Genomic DNA, 22073 nt, shown 5'->3' on the forward strand with positions numbered 1-22073 from the left:
TGCTGTCTGTGAAGATCTTACAGTTGTCATCTTGCCCTCTGAAGTAGAAGAAAGTGAGGAATACTTCTGAACTGTGAAAGCACCAAGTTATTCTGTTCTTGTTCCTTATTTCAGTTGTCCCTTCAGACTATGAGATATAATGAAATGGATTCTGGATTTTGTGGAATCTCCCTTTAATTCACACCATAATAGGACTAACCAGCACCCACATGGGGTGTGTGGTTTTAGATTAATGGCTTTCCATCCAAAAGTTGGGAGCAGTAGCCCAGTTTTATTTTGTGTTAAACTTGCCCAAATAGAACTGGTTGCTTTAGAACAAAGCAACAAAAAAAGTAGTCTTTTTGAAAATTTTCTTTACTTAAAAATTTTAAGATGGTTTTTACTCAGCAATACTGAATGCAAACACTCTCTTAGTGCCTTCTCTACCTGTGTATTGTCCTCGTCTTTGTGTTAGGGGATCCTGCTTTAATAATTTTAAAGAACTTAAATTTTTTTTTCAGATGTAGCATTTTTAAAACTTAAAAGAAAATGCCTACAGTTAATTAGTGATTCCATAAGAATAACTGGTTGTCGGCTTCATTCATTATTGATAATGCACCTGCTTTCATTTTTGTTGGCATCAAAATGGTTGTATTTTAGCCTTAATCTACTAATGGATGAAAAAAGAAAATGAATAATTAATGTTAACTTACCTTACTTGATATAATAACTTGTAGAAAACTTAATCTTCCAACGCTGTGTTTACACTCAGATGTACAGATGACAGCTGCTTGTAATCTGTATGTGGATGGGAAAGTGATACATTATTTGTGATATATAATTGATACACTGGAATAAATTAACATTGTTTTTTTAGCTAAAATAGGAGTAGCACATTAAAATCCAGCTTGCGAAATATTTTTTCTTCATTGCAAATCCTGTACTTTGTTGAACTTGACAGCACTTATGTGTGGCAAGTAGGCTTATCAAAAATGCAGTGGATAATAAACATGCAGCTTGCTTCCTGAATTAATCCAATGACAGAATTAATACCTAAGACCTGAGTCTCCGCCCTCCTTGACGTAATATTTGGTTATAATTTTCTGAGGGGACATCTGTACTAGATATTACCTTAGGCATTGAAAGACTAGGTCTCCGATATTGTGGGATTGCATTTGCTCTATACCTGACTGAATAGACTTGATTTTAAAATATCCAAAAGGCTTTCTAGTGATAATTCCCATTGAAATTTAAGTCCTGTTGTTAGGATAATAGTAATATTTTATTTTTAAAAGCATTCTTCCATTAGCTTAAAAGTAATTCACCACGTCAGTCATAATGGGGTTTATTAGTTTCCATTTATTCTTTCTTCAGACCTTATTTAGAAAAAGAAAATGTTGAAAAAAAAAAATGTTGTACTTCCCCAGCGGCGCAGTAGTTACAAATTTGCCTGCTAATGCAGGGGGCACAGGTTCAATCCCTGGTCCGGGACGATCCTGCATGCCGCGGAGCAACTAAGCCCCTGTGCCACAACTACTGAGCCTGTGCTTTAGAGCCCACGAGACACAAATACTGAAGCCCATGCTCCACAACAAGAGAAGCCACCACAATGAGAAGCCCACGCACCACAATGCAGAGTAGCTGCCACTCGCTACAACTAGAGAAAGCCCGTGTGCCACAATGAAGACCCAACGCAGCCAAAAAAAAAAACCTAAATAAATAAAAAATTAATTTTTTTAAAGTTTTAATATTTCTTTTTCTAGCTACCTTAATTCACTTTTCTTTTATTGCCAAACTTCCAAAACAAGTAGTTTATACCAGCTTCTTCCCTCTCCATCGTCTCTCCCTTCCTCTCCCACTTTTTACCAGAAGTCAGGAAGCTGGAAGGAATCAGACACTGAGTGTCTAGTGTGTGTCTTGCTCTTTGCACATTTCCCTTGTGAGGACACTTAATCCTCATGACTTGGTTGCCAGGTGTCCAGCATGGAACCCACAGAGTCTGGGATCGTAGCTTCTTGCTTGGCAAAATGAAAATTTTATAAACAAATATGTCTCTTGTTTTTATAAAAAAAATTATCTTGTTTGTGGCTCAGGAGCTTCTGAGACTGGACCTCAGTGTTTCTAAATCTTGGTGATAGGAAACAAAGATGCCAGGAATTTGCTCCTAGAGGCCCTGAGGATGGAAGCAGCCCCCCATGTGGGGCCAGCCAGCCCTACTGCGGCTGCAGTTGGACACCCAGGGCTCACACATTAGGTACCAAGCATTTGGGTTCCCCAAAAGTCACTTTTCCTGTAGGCATTTCTGTAATCAGTATACATGTAGCAATAAAATCAACCACTGCAGATACCACCTTCTGATGGGTCCAGCTTTTGCTGGTTTTCTTCTCCTGCCATCATGGAACTTCCATGCTTCACTGCAGTCACGCTTTCACTCGTGTCTTCAGTGTATCCACTAATGACCAGACTTCTAAGGCCTGCGTGTTCCAGGCAGGCCCTGGGGGCACACAGGTAATGAAATCAGAAGATTGAGTTCTGCTCCATGTATAACTGCCAGAAGCATTCAGACACCGCGCGTGTGTTCCTCCAAGCAGGGCATTGGTTCCTAATCACTGCAGGAGCCAGATGACTGCTGTGAATTCATTTTTAATTAATAGACTTTATTTTTTAGGGCAGTTTTAGGTTTACACAAAATTGAATAGATCTCACACAGTTCTCACACGCACTCTCTCCCCCACTCACTGTTTCCCCTGTTTTTAACATCTGGCATTGGTGTGGTGCATTTGTCACAAATGATGAACCGATATTGGTACATTATTATTAACTAAAGATCGTAGTTTATATTGGGGTTCTATGAGTTTGACAGATGTATAAACAGCCCCCCACCAATCCTTGGCAGTCACTGATCTTTTCACTGTTTCTACAGTTTTGACTTTTCCAGAATGTCATTTAGTTGGAATTGTGTGCTATGCAGCCTTTTCAGACTGGCTTCTTTCACTAAACAACATACATTTAAACTCCCTCCACACCTTTCTGTGGTTTAATAGCTGGTTTCTTTTTAGTCCCTGAATAATGTTTTAGTTGTACAGATGTACCACAGTTTGTTTATCCACTCATCTGGGTTGTTTCCAGGGTTTGGCAATATAAATAAAGCTGCTATAGGCATTCATATACTGTACAGGTTTTTCCGTGGCATAATATTTCCAGTCATTTGGGTAAACATCTAGGAGCACAATTGCTAGATGGAGTAAGACTGTTTACCCTTGTAAGAACTGCCAGACTGTCTTGAGATGTGGCTGTACCATTTGGCATTCCCACCCCTGATGAATGAGAGTTCCTCTTGCTCTACTTCAGCATTTGGTGGTGTCAGTTTTCTGGATTATAGCCATTCTGCTCATAGGTGTGTGGTGGTACCTGGTTTTAATTTGTGGTTCCCTAATGACATATGATATACAGCATCTTTTCATGTGCTTGTTTGCCATCTGTATATCTTACATTTTAATTGAGTTTGTTTTCTTATGGTTGACCTTTAAGTGGTCTTTATATTTTTTTATATGTATTTTGGATACAAGTCCATTATCAGATATGTGTGTTGCAAATATTTTCTTCAAATCTGTGGCTTGTCTTTTCGTTCTGTTGATGGTGTTTTTTGCAGAGCAGACGTTTGTAATTTTAATGAAGTCCAACTTACCAGTTTTTTCTTTCATGGATCATGCTTTTGGCGTTATATCTAAAAACTCGTTGCTAAACCAAAGTCATGTGGGTTTTCTCTGGTGCTATCTTCTAAAAGTTTTGTAGTTTTGCATTTTACATTTAGGTATATGCTCCATTTTGAGATGCTTTTTGTGAAAAGTATAAGGTCAGTGTCTAGATTCATTTCTCTGCAAGTGGACGTCTAGTTGTTTAGCACCCTTTGATGAAAGTACTATCCTTTCTCCATTGTTTTTGTCTCCCCTCGTCTTTGGATTTCCTTTGAAAATCCTTCTAAATGGAGCATCGGTTGTAATCCACTGTTACTATCCTGGAGTCCCGTTGATGGGTGATGTGGTAGTAAAGTATTGGAGAGGAGGAGCATCCTATAATCTCATGTTTAAATCTCCATTTTTTTGTTTTGTTGGGTATTTTTGGTTTTTAGTTGGTCATAGGATCTGGGATATGACCTTCAGAAGAGTTTCTTAGCCTTTTTTTCCCTCCCTTTACTTGAGACAGGAGGGCTAGAGGGGCTGCAGGTAGCTAGTTGTCCTTCCCCAGATCAGGTGAGGCTTTAGAAAAGTGTTTCTCTGGAGGGCTAGCTTTCCTTCCACAGAACAGAACAGGAACAGAACCACTCTGGGCAGATTTCAAAAACGGTCACTTTCCCCTTCCCCCTCCCACCCCCAGAAGTCCCAGAGGAATTTTCCCCATTCCTAACAATAAAAACCTGGTGGTGAGGGTGCCTCCCAGAGATAAAACTCATGAAAACAAGAGCCCGCTATTGTCTTTAACTCTCAAGCTGCCTCAGTCACCGCGTGCGTTCCTGGCAGCCATGGCTCCAGCCTCAGTCTCTGCTCCCAGGAAACTCTGATTTTCCACATCAGCCTGTGTTCTTTGATGAACCTAAAAGTTGTTTTTCAGTTTGTTTAACTTGTTTCTTGTGGTAAGTAAGGGAGTCAAGACTTCCAAGCTTCTTATGCATTAGAGCAGAAACCAGAAGTGCCCTTGCAATTCATTCTAACCAACAGTGGTCAAGTGTGTCTGTTCTCATAATGGATCAATCCTGATAGATACCGTTTAACTACAGGCTTTGTGTTCTGTTTGATAATAGATTGACATGTTTTCCTTTGAGGACCCTGGGAATAAGGGGTTGGCAGGGGGATGAGTTTAGGAGAGGTCGGTGTCTATTTCTCTCATTCTGTCAATTTTAAGAGTTATTCTGAAGCATTTTAAGCATACTAAAATAAAGTATACTAAAGAATATATAGATGTATATGTATAAGGAATGGAAAATAATAAAACATGGTGACTAGTTACAAGTTGACAGCCTAGTATGTGGATTTTATTTCTAGAAAACAAGTACTCACCCACAAAATGGCTTGTTTGAGAAGTGTGGGGGCCCATGCTGTTGGCATGTATCATGCATTATTGAACTAATTTGCTGCTTCTGTCTGGAAGCCAGTATTTCTCTTCAATGCACAGGAAAGTATCACACTCACCCAAGCCTATGAAGTCAATATTTCTAGTTACCAGCATACAGGTGAGATTACCTGGGGAGAGGTTTAGTAACTTCCCAGGTGTGCACAGCTAAGAGGCTTGTGTGGCGCCATTGTAACTTCTTGCAGAGTCTGACCTTTGCCCAGTCTTCATGTCCCTTAAGTTCTCTGTGGGTGATGACAGTCCACAGGACCTCACTTTCTGAAGATGCTTCAGTCTTTTCGCTTTCACAGTACCCTGATCCTTTCCAGCCTCCTTTACCAGCCTTTCATCTTCTTGATGAGCTCTTCCTCCTAAAGATCCTGTGTTCTATCAGTTAGTAATCAGCAGTGGCTGCTGGCCTCTTATTATGAAAAGCCAATGTCCTTTAGGCAACCTCTTCTAGACTTATATGTAAAAGTAAGTGTTGTTTGTTCTGTGTCTAATAGGGACTCCACTCCTCTGGGGGGGTTGGGGGCAGGGGTAGTGTTTAGGTTTGTGGTTACAACTTCTGTTTGGCTCAGAGGACTTGTCACTTTCAGATCTTTGGCCATTTCTACTATTTTCTAAAATTGAGGTTTTAGATAAGTAGAACATTGATATTATTTATCCTGTCAACAGACCTCTTCATCTCTTCCTTACCTTTGTCAACTAGCACTGGATGAACCATCAGAGAATGAGATCATTTTATTCTTCTCCAGCAATAAGTAAATAAATTTAATGCTGGCAATAAAGAACTGGTATGAGATAATGCTGTGTCAGAAAACCTAAAAGGGGATGAATAGTCAGGAATGCAAGATATCAATAATAACTCTCAAATGCCAGGTCTTCATGATTAGATTCAGGTTATACATCCTTGGCTAGAATGCTGTCTAAGGCAGTTTGTGCTCAGAATATCAAACTTGGACACTGCCTCTCATTTGTGGCATTAATTCTGACTGTCCAGTGAAGGTGTTGTCTGATTTCTCTAATGTACAATTTATTTTTATTCTGTTGCTACTTTCAGACTATGTAAACACCTTATTCTCATCAGCATTTGTACCCTAGATTTAGCACCTATTTATAATTTTTGCCTGAACCAGTCTTTACTGTGATGGTTGCAAACTCTGCTGCGATGGTTTTCCAACCCTAACACTCCCTTCATATTCACCAGTTGGCACTTGGCATTACACTTTTAGCAGGAGCCCTCCCTTCTCCCGCATCTCTTTCTTTTTTAATTTATCTGCTTATTATCGTTATGGTCTTAGGGATTCCATGAATTTTTCAGTGATTTATAATATATTACCATCCTTATTTTGGTCCTCAGACTGTCCCATATTTGGCCAGTAGGAGCTCCTTTGAGCTGATTCTTTTACTCATTCATTCATTCGTTCTTGTGCGCTTCCTTACTCTCTTGCATAACAGTGTGTTCCAGGCTCGTCTTGTCCCTTTATGCCTCAGTTGTGGAATACATGGCCATTTTTCTGAGGAGTGTTACTTCCCTTTAGTGGGGAATGATTTTAGAAACCAAGATTTTCATACTAGGTGTGCTCATTGCTATTGAGGTGTCATCTGTGTCCTTTCAACCAACAGAGCTAGGAGATATATACACATGTATAGTTTATATTGTGTACATACACACACAGATAGACGTGTGTGTATAAATATGTATACACACATATATTCATAAATAAATGAGCAAATGCATTTACATTTACATATTTTGAAAATGTTTGAGAATCCTGGCTCCCAGTCACATCGACATATTTACGCACTTTCTCAATCCTGTAATACCTCTAAAATGCTTTGGAATTACCAGAAATTTTATAAATTTATAATTTTATATTATAAATTTATTTATGTTAATATATTTTATTATGTTGTAAATACACTTAAATATTAGAATCATGAAATATATTTTAAATACAAAAAAATGACAATAAAAAGTTCAGAGTTTGTAGTTTTACATTCACCCTGTCTACTGATTTTTTTTCTTTTCTTTTCTGTACATTGTGGTAAAATATTGTAGAGAATTTGGATTCTGTTATCTTCCTTTTAAGAGTGTGGAATTTTAGTCTAGCAGGCAGTTAAATTACTGATGAATCACCCTAATTTTGTGGAGGCTTAGTTTTAGACTTTTTTCTGGTGGATCCATTTTGGTTTTGCCCTTAGTGCTGTGCCTTAGTCGTCATTCCTAAGATGTAGCACTTCTCAATTTCAGTGGGAAGCCTGTGGTGTTTACCAAGCCTTTCTAACTTGGTGGGACTTGAATTGCAGACTCTATATTCCCAACACTGTGTATCCTCCGAGAAGATCTGCTAAGCTTTCCAACCTTCCAGCTGTTGCTTTTGCTGCATTTTAGTCTCACCCTGAGCATGTGCAATTTAAGTGTTATTCAAGGATTTGAGGGGAATTTACATACAGTTTGGGGTCTCCCTGCTCTATTGTGTGAGTGAGTATTCCACAATTTATCCATTTTTATGGATGTTTGTGTTGGTTTTAGCTTGGAGATATTATGAATAAAACTGCTATGAACATTCTTGTGCATGTCTGTTGGTGAACAAATGCACTCATTTCTCTTGGGAAAAATATCTAGGAGTAGAATTGCTGGGTCATGGGGTAAGCAGATTTGTTTATCAGATACTGTCAGTTTTGCCTTTTCTGGAATGTTTTATAAATGGAATCACATAGTATGTAGCTTTCATTGAGCATAATGTGTTTGAAATTCATCCATATTTTTATGTCCAGTTCATTTCTTTTTATTATTGAGTAGTATTTCATTAAATTCTTGAAGTGGGTGCTTAGAGTATTGATTTTTTTACTCATTCTTTTCTAATATTTGCATTTAGAGTCTATAAAATTTCCTGTAACCACAGCTTTAGTTGCATCTTACATGTTTTATATGCTATATTTTCTTTATCATTTCATTTCGAAATCATTTTAACTTCCATTGTGATTTCTTCTTTGACTTACAGGTTATTTAGAAGTCTATTTCATTTCCAATATATGGACATTTTCTAGTAACCTTTTTGTTAATGATTTCTATCTTAATTGTGGTGTGTTTAAAGAACATCCTACGTATAATTTCAGTTTTTTGAAATACAGGGAAGCTTTCTTTTGGTTCCTTTTTAATATTTTGTGTTTGCTTTAAAATGAAGTTATTGGATAAGCTTTGTGTATAGGGTATATATATAGATAGATATTGTATTCTTTATATCTTCACTAGATCTAGTTTACTTATTGTATTATTCAGGTCATCTATATCTGTACTGATATTTTTGTCTGCTTGTTCTATCAGTGTATTAAGAGAGGGATATTAAAATCTCCTATGATGGCTATTGGTTTATTTCTTTTTTATAATTCAGTTTTGGTTTAGATACATTGAGATGTATACAAATACAAAGTTTTTCTATCTTCCAGATGAATTGAACCTATTGCCAGTATGAAATGACTGCTTTATCTCTAATAATGCTTCTTGCCTTCTTTGACTATTTTGTCTTCTTTATTTGGTTTTAATATACCTGCATCAGCTTTCTTTTGGTTAGTGTTTGCCATGTATCTTATTCCATCCTTTTACTCTCAACCTTTCGGTATTTAGGTGTGTTTCTTATAAGCAGAGTATAGTTGGGTGTTGTTTTTTTAATCCTAACAGTCTTTGTCTCTTAATTGAACTATATACTCCATTGACATCCAATGTAATTACTTTCACTTTCTACTCTCTGTCCTATGTTAATTTCTTCTCTAGTCCTCTTTTTGACTAATTATTTTTCCCCCCTCTCTATTAGCTTCATAGTTACATGCACTTTATTCTTTTAGTGACTACACTGGACATTTCACCATGCATCTTCTCTTATCAAAGCCAGCCATTACTTGACACTTTACTTTTGTTTCTGACAATGAAAGAATGTAGGAACACTATGTAATTCTGCTGTATAACTTCAGTTTGTCTTACTTGTTTTCATCAGATGGAATAAATCATCATCAGTGGTAGGATAATTTTAGTCTCCATGCAAGACATTATTTAGAACTGGGAAACTATGATTGGCTAAGTCAGAAGCTAGACTTTTGGAGGAACGTTGGATGAAATGCTCACCCTGTCACTTATTTGGCATTGTGCCTATATGCACATTGTTTATTTGCACACTTTCAATACTGACAAGAGAAGAGCACCCACTTGCGTCCAGGGACTCGGGTGGACAGCCATTGAGAGCTATTCTTAGATGCTGGCAAAGCCTTCCAAGTTGGGTCACGTGGTGGTGGTTACTCATCTGACTCTACTAATTCAGTGTTGGTGATTCTGAGTACATACTTGTGTTTTTAACGTATCCGATCTGTGTGTAGTTTGCTTTTACTTCCATTGTATTTTCTCTGCATCACACTGGGTATTTGGAAAACTCAGAAAAAATATATCCTTTTATCAGTTTTCCTTTAATCCATACCCTGTAACTTTAGGCCAGGAGTGGGTTGACTTCCGCCTTGTCGCTTATTGTCTGATTCCACTCGAAGTCACATGGAGGAAATAGGGTGTGACTCAGTCATTGCTCTGTGCTCTCTGGAAATAATAAATGTTCTGATTATCCATGATCAAATATAAATGAAAAAGAATATTTATGCCTACATGTTCTATGCTCTTCAAGTCTGTTAGTAGTGTCCATCTGGTTCCTCTAAATTTATACTGTGAATTGATGAAGAATTATCTAGTTGAAAATATATTAATAGTCCAATGACTAATCTATATTTCAGCTGAAAACTTTCTATGTGTTCATACCAGTAATACTTTTTAATTTTTGTTGTTTAACTTTTAAAGTCCATACTGCCTATTGGCTAAATGCATATCTTCATACAATACTGTCCAAGATATTGGACATATTTTTTCATAGTTCCTAAAATTAGAGTGATACCACTACTAGCTGCTATTTGTATGAATTTTAGAGAAAAACTGATGGTAGATGTTGACTTTTACTTGCATCAAGTTCATGATGCTGAAAAAATTTGTATATAAATTCCTTTAATATTGCCATTTAAGAATGTAATTTATTCAGAACAAATCACATTACTGTACTTACTATGAGTTTCTTCCCAAAATATTGACTCAAAACCTAAAAGGAAAAAAAGGAAATGGCTGCTCAGTACATGCAGTGCCATAATTTCTGGGATCAACACGCCAGTTCTTGTCTGGGCGTTTACTCAGTTCTGCTCCATTAGAATCTGGGCCATGCCTTCTCGACTGCACCCTCTCTTTTCAAAATTTTTTTTTCTTCCCAAATGTAATTTATGAAAAAGTAGGTTACGGGGCTAAGAGTAAAACGTGTGCGATACCACATTTCAGACATAAAGTAACACTTGCTATATTAAGAATAAACTTCTGTAGATTGAACATAAAGGCTGTCTTCATTTTCTGTTTCAAGATACTCTTTTGGCAGCTTACATAATCACAGTAAAGATGTTTTCTAATCCTTTTTAAGACTGAGGACTCAGTGGCTGCTGCTATGAGGTGGGCATTTAAATTCCAAGAACCGTGAGGGACAGGAATAACAGGGGGCAGGTCAGGTGTTCCGTTCTGCCCGCAGAGTGAATGGGCTGTTTCACTGGGCCTTGGGTGCCTGCAGGCGGGCAGGAGGGAGAGTGAGGAGGGGGTGTGGGTGGCCGGGAGCCCTCCAGCTTCAGCAGTGCTGGCGTTCCCTCCATACAAGCACATACTTTTGTTTTGGCAACAGAATTCTTGGAGGTCCATGTTATATAAAGTTGTAGAAATAAAGTTCATGACAACGTGAAAAAAAAAATGTGAACACTTTGCTTCCAGCCTGAATCACTTTGAATGATTTAAGCAAATTTATTTTTAAAACTTTTTTTTTTAAGTGGATCTGATTTGCCCGGATTAGAGTGCTTGATTTTCGACTAATTGAAGTGGTTTTTGATGTTGTTTATTTTTCATCTCCAACCAGGAGTTATTTATGGGTTTAAAATAGATGTGAAGGTAACTCAGATTATTTCAATTATATGAAATGACATATTAATGCAATTGTATTCTTGGTCACATAAAGGCTTCCTTTGTGAAGAACTCTGGTTTGTTTATTTGTTTCATGTGGAGCTTTAGGAGAACCGAATTATGGGATAAATGGAGTCAGTGTCACTGAGGATGTAGAGTGGGTACCTTGATACCCTGGCGGGAGGGACCATGAGTGCTGGGGACTCATCTGTCCTCACTCTCATGCTTACCCAACAGGTGTTCCTAGAATCACGTGGTGCTTAGGGACTTATGTACCTCTATTAACACGGTTATATCCTTCCAGGAGATTATGTCCCCACCACCCACCGTGGTTATTTTAAGCAGCACTGCTCAGTGGGCTTCAGGCTGAGGAGCTGGTTTTTCTGGGACCCCATGGGAGGGAGTGGCATTTTACATGTAGATCTGGAAGGATTCCTGGCACCTGTGAGGGAGAAGATCCAGAAGAGAACAAGCTGGGAGTCATGAGAAATAAGAGCTTGAAGAAGGAGGGCGGCTCCTAAGAGGTCCAACTGGCAGGTGTAAACGTGTGGGGCCAGGGGCCTTGGGAGACCCCTCCCCACCTCTGCTGTAGGTTTTCAGAGCTAGGTGTAGTAGAGTCGTTTGCATAGAGGTGCTCGCTGAAGCCAGAGTCTAGTCAGTAGTCTGTTCTTCCCCCGTGTCTTAGTCGTCCTTTTCATTCTCCCTCACCCACAGCCTTTCAGTTTGCGCAAAGAATTCCTTTTATTTGCCCACCGAACTGTAGGGTGGTCTGCTCGGCATGTTTTGTGGTTTGGTATGATTTGGTGGTGGTTCCAAATGATTCTGTTGCTCCCAGTTCTTAGGGATCAGACCCATCTGGTTCCTGTAGAGAAGATGACAGAGAGAGGCTCTTGTTCCCCTTTAGTAGGCGGCGGGGCAGGCCTCTGTCACGAGCCCCACAAGAGATGTGCTTCGCGAGTCAAGTGGTCATTGCGCTGCTTTTTGGAGCACCGCTCCTTTGTCCTGGAACACTCACCTCCTCAGAGAACGGTGTAGCCCCAGGAGACGCCGTTTCCCATGGCGAGATTTTCCAGAATGATACAAGAACTCATATGAGAAAAAGAAAATAACCTTTATCTTTTATGCCTGACAGATAATCAGATTACTCAGGGGATTAGATAAAAATAAGTCATTTTTCCCCTATAGTTAGTATAATAACCAAGATAATCTTTTGTAAGAGAATTTAACAATTAAACCTGATAAATAGGATTCCGCTTAGGGAACAAGTAGCTAGAGAACAATATGAGTTTGAAGACAAGGTTGGTGTGCTTTTGATGAACGGTGTTGTGGAGTGAGTTTGCCATCAGCTGCGTCCATCTGGCACCCACCCCCGCCATGGGGATGCAGCCAGTGTTCCCAGTGCCACAGGGCCTGGTTCCCACCTGTCTGGGAGCAGCCGGGGACTGGGCTTCACCCACCGCTTTACTTCCCTTCATATCTCTACAAAATAAACCACACAGTGGCTTTTTGCCCTGACTTATCTGGTTTTGTTCACAGGCCATGTTCTCATAGAGATTTCGAGTATCCACAAGAAACTCAATGAGAGCCTTGATGAAAACGTATGTGAACTGTTTTTATATTTACCAAATATACTTAATTTTTAAATTTTATTTCACTGCAAGTCTCAAACCTGGTCTGAAATTTTCATTTCCTGTGTTCACAGTTCAAAAATTTCCATAAAGAGATCATCCGTGAGCTGGAGAAGAAGACAGAACTTGATGTGAAATATATGAACGTGAGTACCTGGTTTTGCAACACCTCCTGTGGGTGGAGGTGGCCCAGGGCCTGGGGGCCCAGCTCTCGGGGAGGCTGCACTTCCCTGACGGCTGAGCCTGAGGAGAACTTGGGCCACTGTTGACTCAGCAGCAGCAGCAAGCATGATGGAGCTGGCCATCGCACGTGTACGCGGGCGCATAACCCCCACAAGGTCCCTCTGGGCAGAGCCAGCTACGTGCTAGCACTCGGGATCTTTACTAAGAAGCACAGAAAGAAATCCTGCGAGGAATCATACACTTCTGGAAAACATTGGTTTCAAAGAACAGGCATATGTGGATGACACCTGTGTCTGCATTAGTGCAGCTGTCGCTTTCACAAACCAGCACTTGCAGACGTGAGCCGTGTGGGAGGACGCCATCTGGGGCTCCGGTCCCGTCATGGGATCCCTCCCCTGTCGCCCTACGGCAGTGTCGATTCCAGCAGTTTGCTCCTTCCCCCGGCCCTTCAGCCCCTGCTCTTTCCACCTGTCTGCTGTACAGCAGCTGCTTCCTTTGCCACCCGAAGCCCCCTTTCTTCTCACCAAGACCTCGTGTGGCAGTAAGCAGCGTGGGTTACCCTGAAATCGTCCTGCTGCCTTGCCTCCATCCGGAGGATGTAATACCAAGCCCTTTCCGTCCATTAGCTGCATCTTATCCCCGCGGAAGCTGTCTTTACAATATAGGCACTCTTACTGTCCTCACTACAGATTAGAGGGTGAATGTGAATTTCAGAAAAATTAAGTAATTGCTGAGGTCACACAGGAAATGAGGGATGAAGCCAGAATTCTAACCCAGGTCTGTGAGGCTCCAAGATACTCTGCTTCACAATACCCAGAATCACCGGAAGTGATGGCTCTTGTTCATTCTGTTTCTTGAAATCATTAAGTCATAAAACAGGAGTGTGTGATTTGATATTGTTTATTTATTCACCAAAGCACTTACTGGCCACCCAGTGTCCAAAAACCTTGGAGAAAAAAAGGAATAAAAGAAAGAAATGACATTGTTGTCCTCCAAGAGCTGCCCTTCTGGTCAAGGGCCCTTCATGTAAACGGGGAACTTCAGGAACATTGAAGTCGAAGGAAAGCGGGTGGTGTGAAGTGGGGGTACCTGCTGCCAGGCAAGGGCAGCGTGAAGTGTGGGCCTGTGGCCCCCGCCACACCCAGTGGAAACGCAGCAAAAGTGACCACCTGACAGTTTTCCCGATGCTGCAATAAAACAAGTGTGACATTTAACTTACAGGCAACTCTCAAAAGATACCAAGCAGAACACAGGAATAAATTAGATTCTTTGGAGAAATCTCAAGCTGAATTGAAGAAGATCAGAAGGAAAAGTCAAGGAGGACGAAATGCTCTCAAATATGAACACAAAGAGATTGAGGTGAACTTTTCAGCACTATTTTACTTTATTTGGGGGTTGATGATTTATTCAGTTAACGGGGAAGCGTGCTCACCTTAGTCAGCCTATACTTTATCCATCACTGTTGTGCTGCTGTTGAAGCATTTTCACTTGGAGCTGAAGGCTGTAGTTTCCCAGAGTTAAGGATAATTAGTCAAGAGCATTGGCATTTTCTCCCAACTTGGGGGTTGGGGGAGGGTGTCAGGGACTCTCCGGGATAAGCATTACTTATCCCCATTTTACAGACCGGAAAAGTGAGGCTTAGGTTAAGTCACATGGTTGGCACTGGGATTTGAACTTGAACTTTCCAACTCCAAACTTTTTGGTCCCATGATTTTCCAATAAAACATCATATTCCTGGAGTACGAAGTAATATTTTTTGCAAATTGCCTAGTGGAATGTAAAGCCTTTGGCACCTTCTCTCCAAGCATAAGTCAGGGATCTTAATAAGAATGTTGCTGTCTGCTCAGATCAGCTTACAACTTTGGTGTTTTGTCTGTTTGTCTGCATTTAGCATTTACTCCATTATCAAAATAAACCGAGCATAAAGATGGCAGAAGATGTGTCAGGATGTGTAGCTATTTGATTCCTCATGTCATACTTCTATAATTATTGTTTATTTTCCTAGTATGTAGAAACCATTACTTCTCGCCAGAATGAAATCCAGAAATTTATTGCAGATGGTTGCAAAGAAGCTCTACTTGAGGAGAAAAGGCGCTTCTGCTTTCTAGTTGACAAACACTGCAGCTTCGCGAATCACATACATCATTATCACTTACAGGTGGGTGTGATGGCAAATTGTGCCGTGTGGACTAATTTCATTCATATTTCAGTGCCCTTGAAATGCCTCACCTTCCATACATGCCTCAATATAAAGCGATGGGCTTATTTTGCCAGTGAGAAGATTCCAAAGAAATAATTTTTGACCAACTTAAATGTGTAAACTTTTAGAAATGTAGATGAAATGGTCAAATGTTTGCTTTTAATGTTTAATTTAGTAACACATCCATATGTAATCAGTAACTGAGAAATGGCACTTTTTCCTTTTATCGCCCATGAGTCAGCTTCTCTCAGACACTTTCTGAGGCATCTTCAGCATCAGTGTCCTCACCAGAACCTCGGGGTGAGTCCCGACAGGCCCCAGGTCCACCCCACCTGGGTGGTCTGAGATGCTTGCCTTGGGGGTCCATGTAGACGCTGTTGCTGGAAATCCTGTCCCAGGTCGCAGAGCCCATTCACAGCATCGGGACAGCTGGTTGGGGTTGCTTTTTCACTCTTCCTCGGGGTGTGTGTGTTTTCACGATCCCATCAGCTGCACGACTGGCTTTATCGCCCTCCTTCTACACGTGCAGTTGTGAGGTTGTATTTCCAGAATCATTACAAGCCATGTGTTACATTTCCTTTCCTCTTTTTTTTTAATTATGAATTCTGTTGGGCTTATGTAAGCATCCAGAACCAGGATTGACTGAAGTCAAATATTCACTGTTATTCATAATAAAGTAATTTAGAGAGCGCTCCGTGATACGAGACGCTTTCTAAGAGCTTGAATATAGCGCAGTTTCCTCTTTTCCGGGGGTGGTGGGAGTGGGGGCGACTTGGCTCTGTATGTATGCATATATCATGGGTTACATACTCCATAAAGTTTTTGCAACTTTAAGGAACAGTCAGCTACCAAATCTAAATCTCTAAGGTCTCAAATTGTTACAGGAAAGAAGAAAAAAGCTGCATTAGATGATCACTTTTGTCACCAATGCATCTGTACTAGTGTTTCCATGGTGACAGTGTCCTGTGGGGCAGAGTTGAGGGCTGGAGGGGGACAGAAGCAACCTTGAAGCTCTCTGTGGCCACCCCTCCCCACCCCACCCCCCAACGATGGGGTACTTGCTGTGTCGTGAGGCAACGTGGCCTATTTCCAGAGAGCTCTAGTTGTGGGCAGAGTCTTTCTTACACTTAACCTTGAGTCCCTGTTACATTTTTTAGCATGACATGAGCCAAATCTACTTCTTTCTCTACCAGAAATCTCTCCAAGCCTTTGAACCCTCTCCGGTGCCTTCCCTGACCCCAGGCCTTTCCGTGGCTTCTGGGAGGAAGCGGGCTCTGCAGCTGGTTCCTGGCGTGTCCGGGTCACAGGCGGGAGACAGGGGTGGTGTGAGGGGCGGGGCTTAGGATTGACATCAACACCCCAGCCCCCGCCTGATGAACGCAGAGCCTAAATGAAAACAGTGTGGTTGTTATGAAAATAGTTTCAAAAAGGGTCCCCTACTTCCCTTTTCCAACTAGATTGCTGGCATGGAAAAAGGGGTTCTCAGAAAGGCTCCAGGGAATCTGGGAGTCCAGTTGGAGGAAGAGCCAGGCTGTGTGAGACAAGACAGACGCCTCTGCAGCTAAGGGGTCTCGTCACTGTCCTTCTGCATCTCTCTGCTCTGCAGCCCAGTTTTTCTGCAAAGCCCATGATCTGCCTGCCCCAGAGCCCCAGCCAGCCTTTGGCCAGGGCTTCCCCTCAGCACTGCCCCCTACTCTGAAGACCCACCACTCTCTGCCTCTAGTCCCTCTGCCTGTACAGAAACTTCTCAGGACAGATCTGATTCACTCCTCTAACATGCCAGTCCGGTTTCCCTGAGGTCGAGCCCACTCCTGGTCCTGTCGCTCCGTTAGAGACACTTCTTATGGAAGGAGTGGGAGGAAGACAGCAGAGATTGGCAGTTCTGGGTCCACTAGGAAAACATGGGGGTTAATACGGTTTGCTCCACCTTCCCTTTTAGTTTTTGAATTTCTTCTGAATCATTTACAATCCTTATATTAGTCTTAAACTCTGATTTCACACTGAGGGAGATGGTAAATTCCTTTAGAACAGGAGCCTATATCCTTCTCAACAAATAAGACACAGCAGACACCCACAGATGCTTAAGCTCCTCTCTGAGTTTAATTCACAGCCCCCACACTTCCGGTGGTAAGCCAGGAATATGTTAGTAGTAGTATTAGTAATTTGTGTCAGTCCTTCTAACAACATACATTTGTCTTTGGTTTTGCTTCTTTTGAATTTACAGTCTGCAGAATTGATCAATTCCAAACTGCCTAAGTGGCAAGAAACGTGTGGTGATGCCACCAAAGTACCAGAGAAAGTCATGAATATGATTGAAGAAATTAAGACCCCAATCTCCACCCCAATGTCTGGAACGCCTCTGCCTTCACCCATGATCGAGAGAAGTAGCGGGGTAAGAGCTGGTTGTCTCCTCAAGATTTTGGTTGTATGTTTGCTAATAGGATTTCAGCCAAATTTGCATGACAGACCAAGGCCTTCTTTGTTAGTGGAAATCACGGGTCCTCTTGTGTTGCTTCTAGGGTCTACCTTTTCTCACTTTTATCCCCTTACCTTCAGATTTGTAATTAGATGTGCAAATGTTTCTTTCACACTGTGGTTAGCACTGTAATCTTTGTTTTGGAGGTTCTATTGATACTGTGTTTAATTGTAATGATTCCAATTTTATAAGTTTATTCCCATCAAAGGAAGCATAAAGTGTCTTAGGAAACAGATTAGCAAAACCCTGGTGCCATTTGTCACTGTATAAGGCACCTGAGGAAGAAAACAGTCACCCCAGTATTCCAGGTAAGGGATGCAAGCGTCGCAGTTCACTGTTCTTTGAACATGGGTTTTATTATTTTTCACAAACACGTGTGGAGATTTGAATCCAGTAGGTAGTTTGAACACGAGTCAGTCCACCCTTGCTCTCCATATAAAGCCCTCTGAAATGACGGCAAAGATATTTAAGACGAGCCATCAACCTGCCTAATAGGTCCACAACCACATGGGAAAATAAGAGCAGGTGCTGTCAGTGGACCAGAAACACTGAAGGGGTCTCCAGCGTGAGAAAAGCAAGGTCAGCGTGTGGAGAATGAAAATAGCAGGACATCTCAGCCCCAGGGATGTGCAGAGCAAGGTTCCTGCAGAGGGGGGAGCCATCAGCTCAGAGCCAGTGGATCCAAGAAGTGGGGAAGAAGCTGAGCGGCACTTCAAAGGGAGCCTAAAAATCCAGGGAGACAGGGAGCAGGCACGTGCTTTTCAGGGCCCGGGGAAAGTGGGAGTAACTGCTTAAGAAAGAAGATGAAGATGAGGGAAGAACGTGGTATTCCTGAAATAATTCAAAATGGGGCACTGCCCTACAAGCAAGCAAACTTGGGGAAGAAGATGGAATTGAAAGCATGTTATGCAGAACAGCCCTGGGGATCTGTCTAATGCCGTTGCTGTGTTGTACTAATGTTAAACTAATAAGGAATTTTTCACAGGTTGGGCGAGATTATGACACCCTTTCTCAATATTCACCAAAGATCCCCTCGGCTCCTTCAGCCAGAGCATCGACCAGCCCTTTGGTTGACATGTTTAATAACCCAGCCACAGTCGCACAGAATTCAGAAAGAAAAAATAATTCAACAGGTAAGATACCTGGTTAAAATCCTTTTAAAATGCCTTTAAACTTTTTAAATATTCAGGATAGCTGTGCCTTGAACTAGAGGTAAATCCACCTGTGTGGTTGCACCCGCCCTCACTGGCTTGGAGGAACTCACCTCCAGACAGGGTCCAGGTTTATTCTAGAACCATAAGACACGTTGCTTTGACACATACTAATTCTGTGTACAGATTGATGTTTACATAGAGTAAACATATTATGGAAAGGTGTTATATTTTAAAATAAGTGAGATATAACTTACAGAGCCTTGAGCTATGTTCTGTATTTGTAGCAATTGGAATAAAATTTCTTTCTTTCAATGAAACAAACTGTAGACGTTTATATGACAAAATCAGTGGTTATTAGTCTTACCAGTAGGCTTCGATTGAATTATAATCAGTGTTTTTCATCATCTCCAACAGAGCACTTCATGCTTTCTGGAGACTTAAGTTCTAACGGCTTAAATTTCTTAACCCAGTTGACTCTAACAAGTCAGGACCAGTTACTGTTTACAGGCGTTTCAGGTGGCTTTGCTTAGGCTCCACTCTGCCTACACAGAGTCTGTGGCACCCAGGACCTTGAGACTGTCATGGTGCCGGACCCCTGTCTCTGTGGGGGGGGCTCACAGGCCTCTTGGGTGTGACGTTCGTGGCGATCCCATGGTGTGCTGCTAGGGAGAGCGCACAGGCTGTGCAGCACATGCAGCTGTTGGAAACATCCGCTGGAAAGTCGACACTCTGTAGCCATTTGCCTTGGAAGGACTGTAAGTTATATATATCAGAAAGTTAAAATATACAGTGCCCTGTGCAGGCCGATCATTCAAATGATTCTTTGGTTCTTATTGGTAAAAGCTAAGTGAAAATCACTGGATTCAGTACAACAGAGGTAATTAGGGTATGCGGCATGTTGAAGAGATAGCAAAGTTTACATTGTAGTTATTAAGAATTTTCGAGAAGGATGCAGAAAGAGATTATGCATTGTTTTAAAGTAAATAGTAGGCTAGCAAAATTTGAGTGGAAAAATTATCTGGAAAAAAATTTCCATTCCAATTTGGGGTGGGGGTGGGGGCCGGGGCCTGGTAAATATCAGCCTGGTTTGAGCTGAGATATGACAGAGTGCAGTGTTAGGCCGTGCAGCCAGGCCACCCGCATCTGCTTCCATCTGGTTCCTGGCTCTGCCATGGCACCTAGGAAGGGGTCAATACGAGTGACTCATCCTCACCACATCCCTGCCGCGCTCGTGGGTGAGCAGGTGAGCCACGGCAGCAAGAACATCTGCATTGCCAGTTTCTCTTTTTTGTGGCACAGGCCCTGGCAGTTTGGTCTGAGCTGGTGCCTCACAGCGCTTCTGTGGTTTGTTCAGGGGGAGCAGGGGAGGAAAGCATGGAGCCATTTGGTGCAGGGGCACTTTGCCTCTTTAAGAACTGTCCTGATTGAATCAGTGCAGATGAAGCTTGGCAACACTGCCTTATCCTCTCAGCCTGGAAGAGTCTTTAGCCACAGGGATCCTCCTCCGAGAGTCCTCGGGCCATGGCTCTGCACAGGTGGAGGTGTGGAAATATAGGTCGATTGGCGTCTCAGTAGAACAGGTGTGCTGGCGAGACAGGGGTGGGTGGTTTTCTGGGGTTGGCTCCTCTGAACTTACCTTGTCATCCTTCTTTGAAAAATCATCACTGCTCTGTTCATTTCTGACAGGTTCTTCAGATGACCCCAGTTTACAGCGATCGGTTTCTGTTGCCACCGGACTGAACATGGTGAAAAAACAGAAAGTGAAAACCATCTTTCCGCACACAGCTGGCGCTAACCAGACCTTACTTAGCTTCGCACAGGGGGATGTCATAACGCTGCTCATCTCTGAGGAGAAGGATGGCTGGTTGTACGGAGAGCATGACGACACCAAAGTGTAGGTCTCGGGAGGGGCCTCCACACGGGCCCGGCGGCCCCAGGGCCCCGCACCAAGAGAGCTGCTGTGTCTCCTCATAGCAGGTCGTCCTTGTGGGCAGATGGCGTTTTCACAACAGTGACGTTCACAGTTCAGTGATAGCTGTCATGTAGTTAACTGCAGTTATCCCATTCCCAGTCATTCCCAGGCTGTTTTCTGTATGTGTGTGCGTAGATAGATAAGTTTGATGCATAAATAGGAGTCACGTATGAAAGTTTTTTTCTTTTCATGTGACTTCAGATTTCTCAAGATATACTTTAAGATTTAGCACGTGAATCGTTTAAATGCCAGTGTCATCATTTCAACTGTATGTGCACAAGCCTTACTAGAAGTAGGTTAAACCGAGTTTCTGTGTAGATTATTCAAGTATTAAGTAAAACCAGTATGGGAACAAAAGACAAAAAGGGGATCCAACTAAAAGTGGATGTAAGATACACCTGACTGTGATGAAAGTGGCCCGGGCTGTTCCTGGTTGTTTATGGTTTGCTTGTCTGCTGCCAGCACCCCAGCAAGGTCGTCTTCTCCCCTTGCAGGAGGGGTTGGTTCCCATCGTCATACACAAAGTTGCTGGAGGAAAACTCCAAGGAGACCCTGAGCGTGCCCGGGCCAAGGTAGGACCTGCTTGCGGCTCAGATGACCCAGGGGTAGAAAATGCTCCTGGACCTCGTGTTCTCAGGCATGTCAGAATTAATCTGGATGTGGAGCAGAGCCCACAGGGAAATCGCAAATGGTGTGGAGTGGGCAGGGGGGCGGGGTGCTCCATGATTCTTTCTTTCCTGGTTTCTGTCGGCCACAAAACTGGGACGAGACACGCCCCAGACCCCACACTCCAGCCTCAGAACCACTCTCCCCACCGCCCACCACAGCTAAATCCAAGGCCCTTGTGCTCTGTCTTGGTCTTACTCAGCAGCCTTTAACACTGGTGAACACTTTTTCTGGAATGTTCTCTTGCCCTTTCACTCTTTATTTCCCTTCCATGTCACCAGCCATCCATTGTCAGTCTTGTTTCAGGCCTCACCTCTGCCCTCCGCTTAGACGTAGGTGTCCTCTTTCCTTTTCTGTGCTTCCTGGGCCACCGTGTCTGCTCCCATGGCTCAAATTACGTCAACAGGCTTCACTCAGCACCTCAGTGCCGACAGCCCCCGCGCCTGTATCCCACCCAGATAATGACTGTTATTTTCATTTAGGAACTGTCCACGTACATTGACCAGGTCATTTAATTCTCACAACAACCTTGTGAGATAGGGCCCCACTTGAAAACTGAGGAAACGGGGATGCAGAAAGGTGTAATAAGTTGCTCACAGAGCTAGAAGTGGTGGTGCCAAGACTAGACTAACCCAGCCAAGACGTGAGTGTTTGTATGTGATTAGTTGGCTGTCCCAGGGG

General features: G+C 42.2%; 1 protein-coding gene across 4 annotated transcripts in view; it reads left to right on the forward strand.

Moving 5' to 3' along the window:
* BAIAP2L1 (BAR/IMD domain containing adaptor protein 2 like 1) overlaps window positions 1–22073 on the forward strand; it is an 88027-nt gene that overhangs the window by 50115 nt on the left and 15839 nt on the right. For all 4 annotated transcript variants that reach the window (XM_057747978.1, XM_057747980.1, XM_057747981.1 and 1 more), the window contains 8 exons: window positions 12650–12711; window positions 12816–12887; window positions 14146–14283; window positions 14930–15082; window positions 17349–17516; window positions 18586–18733; window positions 20441–20648; window positions 21221–21298. In XM_057747978.1, coding sequence (XP_057603961.1) covers window positions 12650–12711; window positions 12816–12887; window positions 14146–14283; window positions 14930–15082; window positions 17349–17516; window positions 18586–18733; window positions 20441–20648; window positions 21221–21298 — 1027 coding nt within the window. The remainder of the gene's footprint in view (window positions 1–12649; window positions 12712–12815; window positions 12888–14145; window positions 14284–14929; window positions 15083–17348; window positions 17517–18585; window positions 18734–20440; window positions 20649–21220; window positions 21299–22073) is intronic.

This window comes from Hippopotamus amphibius, chromosome 9 (assembly GCF_030028045.1).
Source record: "Hippopotamus amphibius kiboko isolate mHipAmp2 chromosome 9, mHipAmp2.hap2, whole genome shotgun sequence".
Classification (NCBI taxonomy): Eukaryota; Metazoa; Chordata; class Mammalia; order Artiodactyla; family Hippopotamidae; genus Hippopotamus; species Hippopotamus amphibius.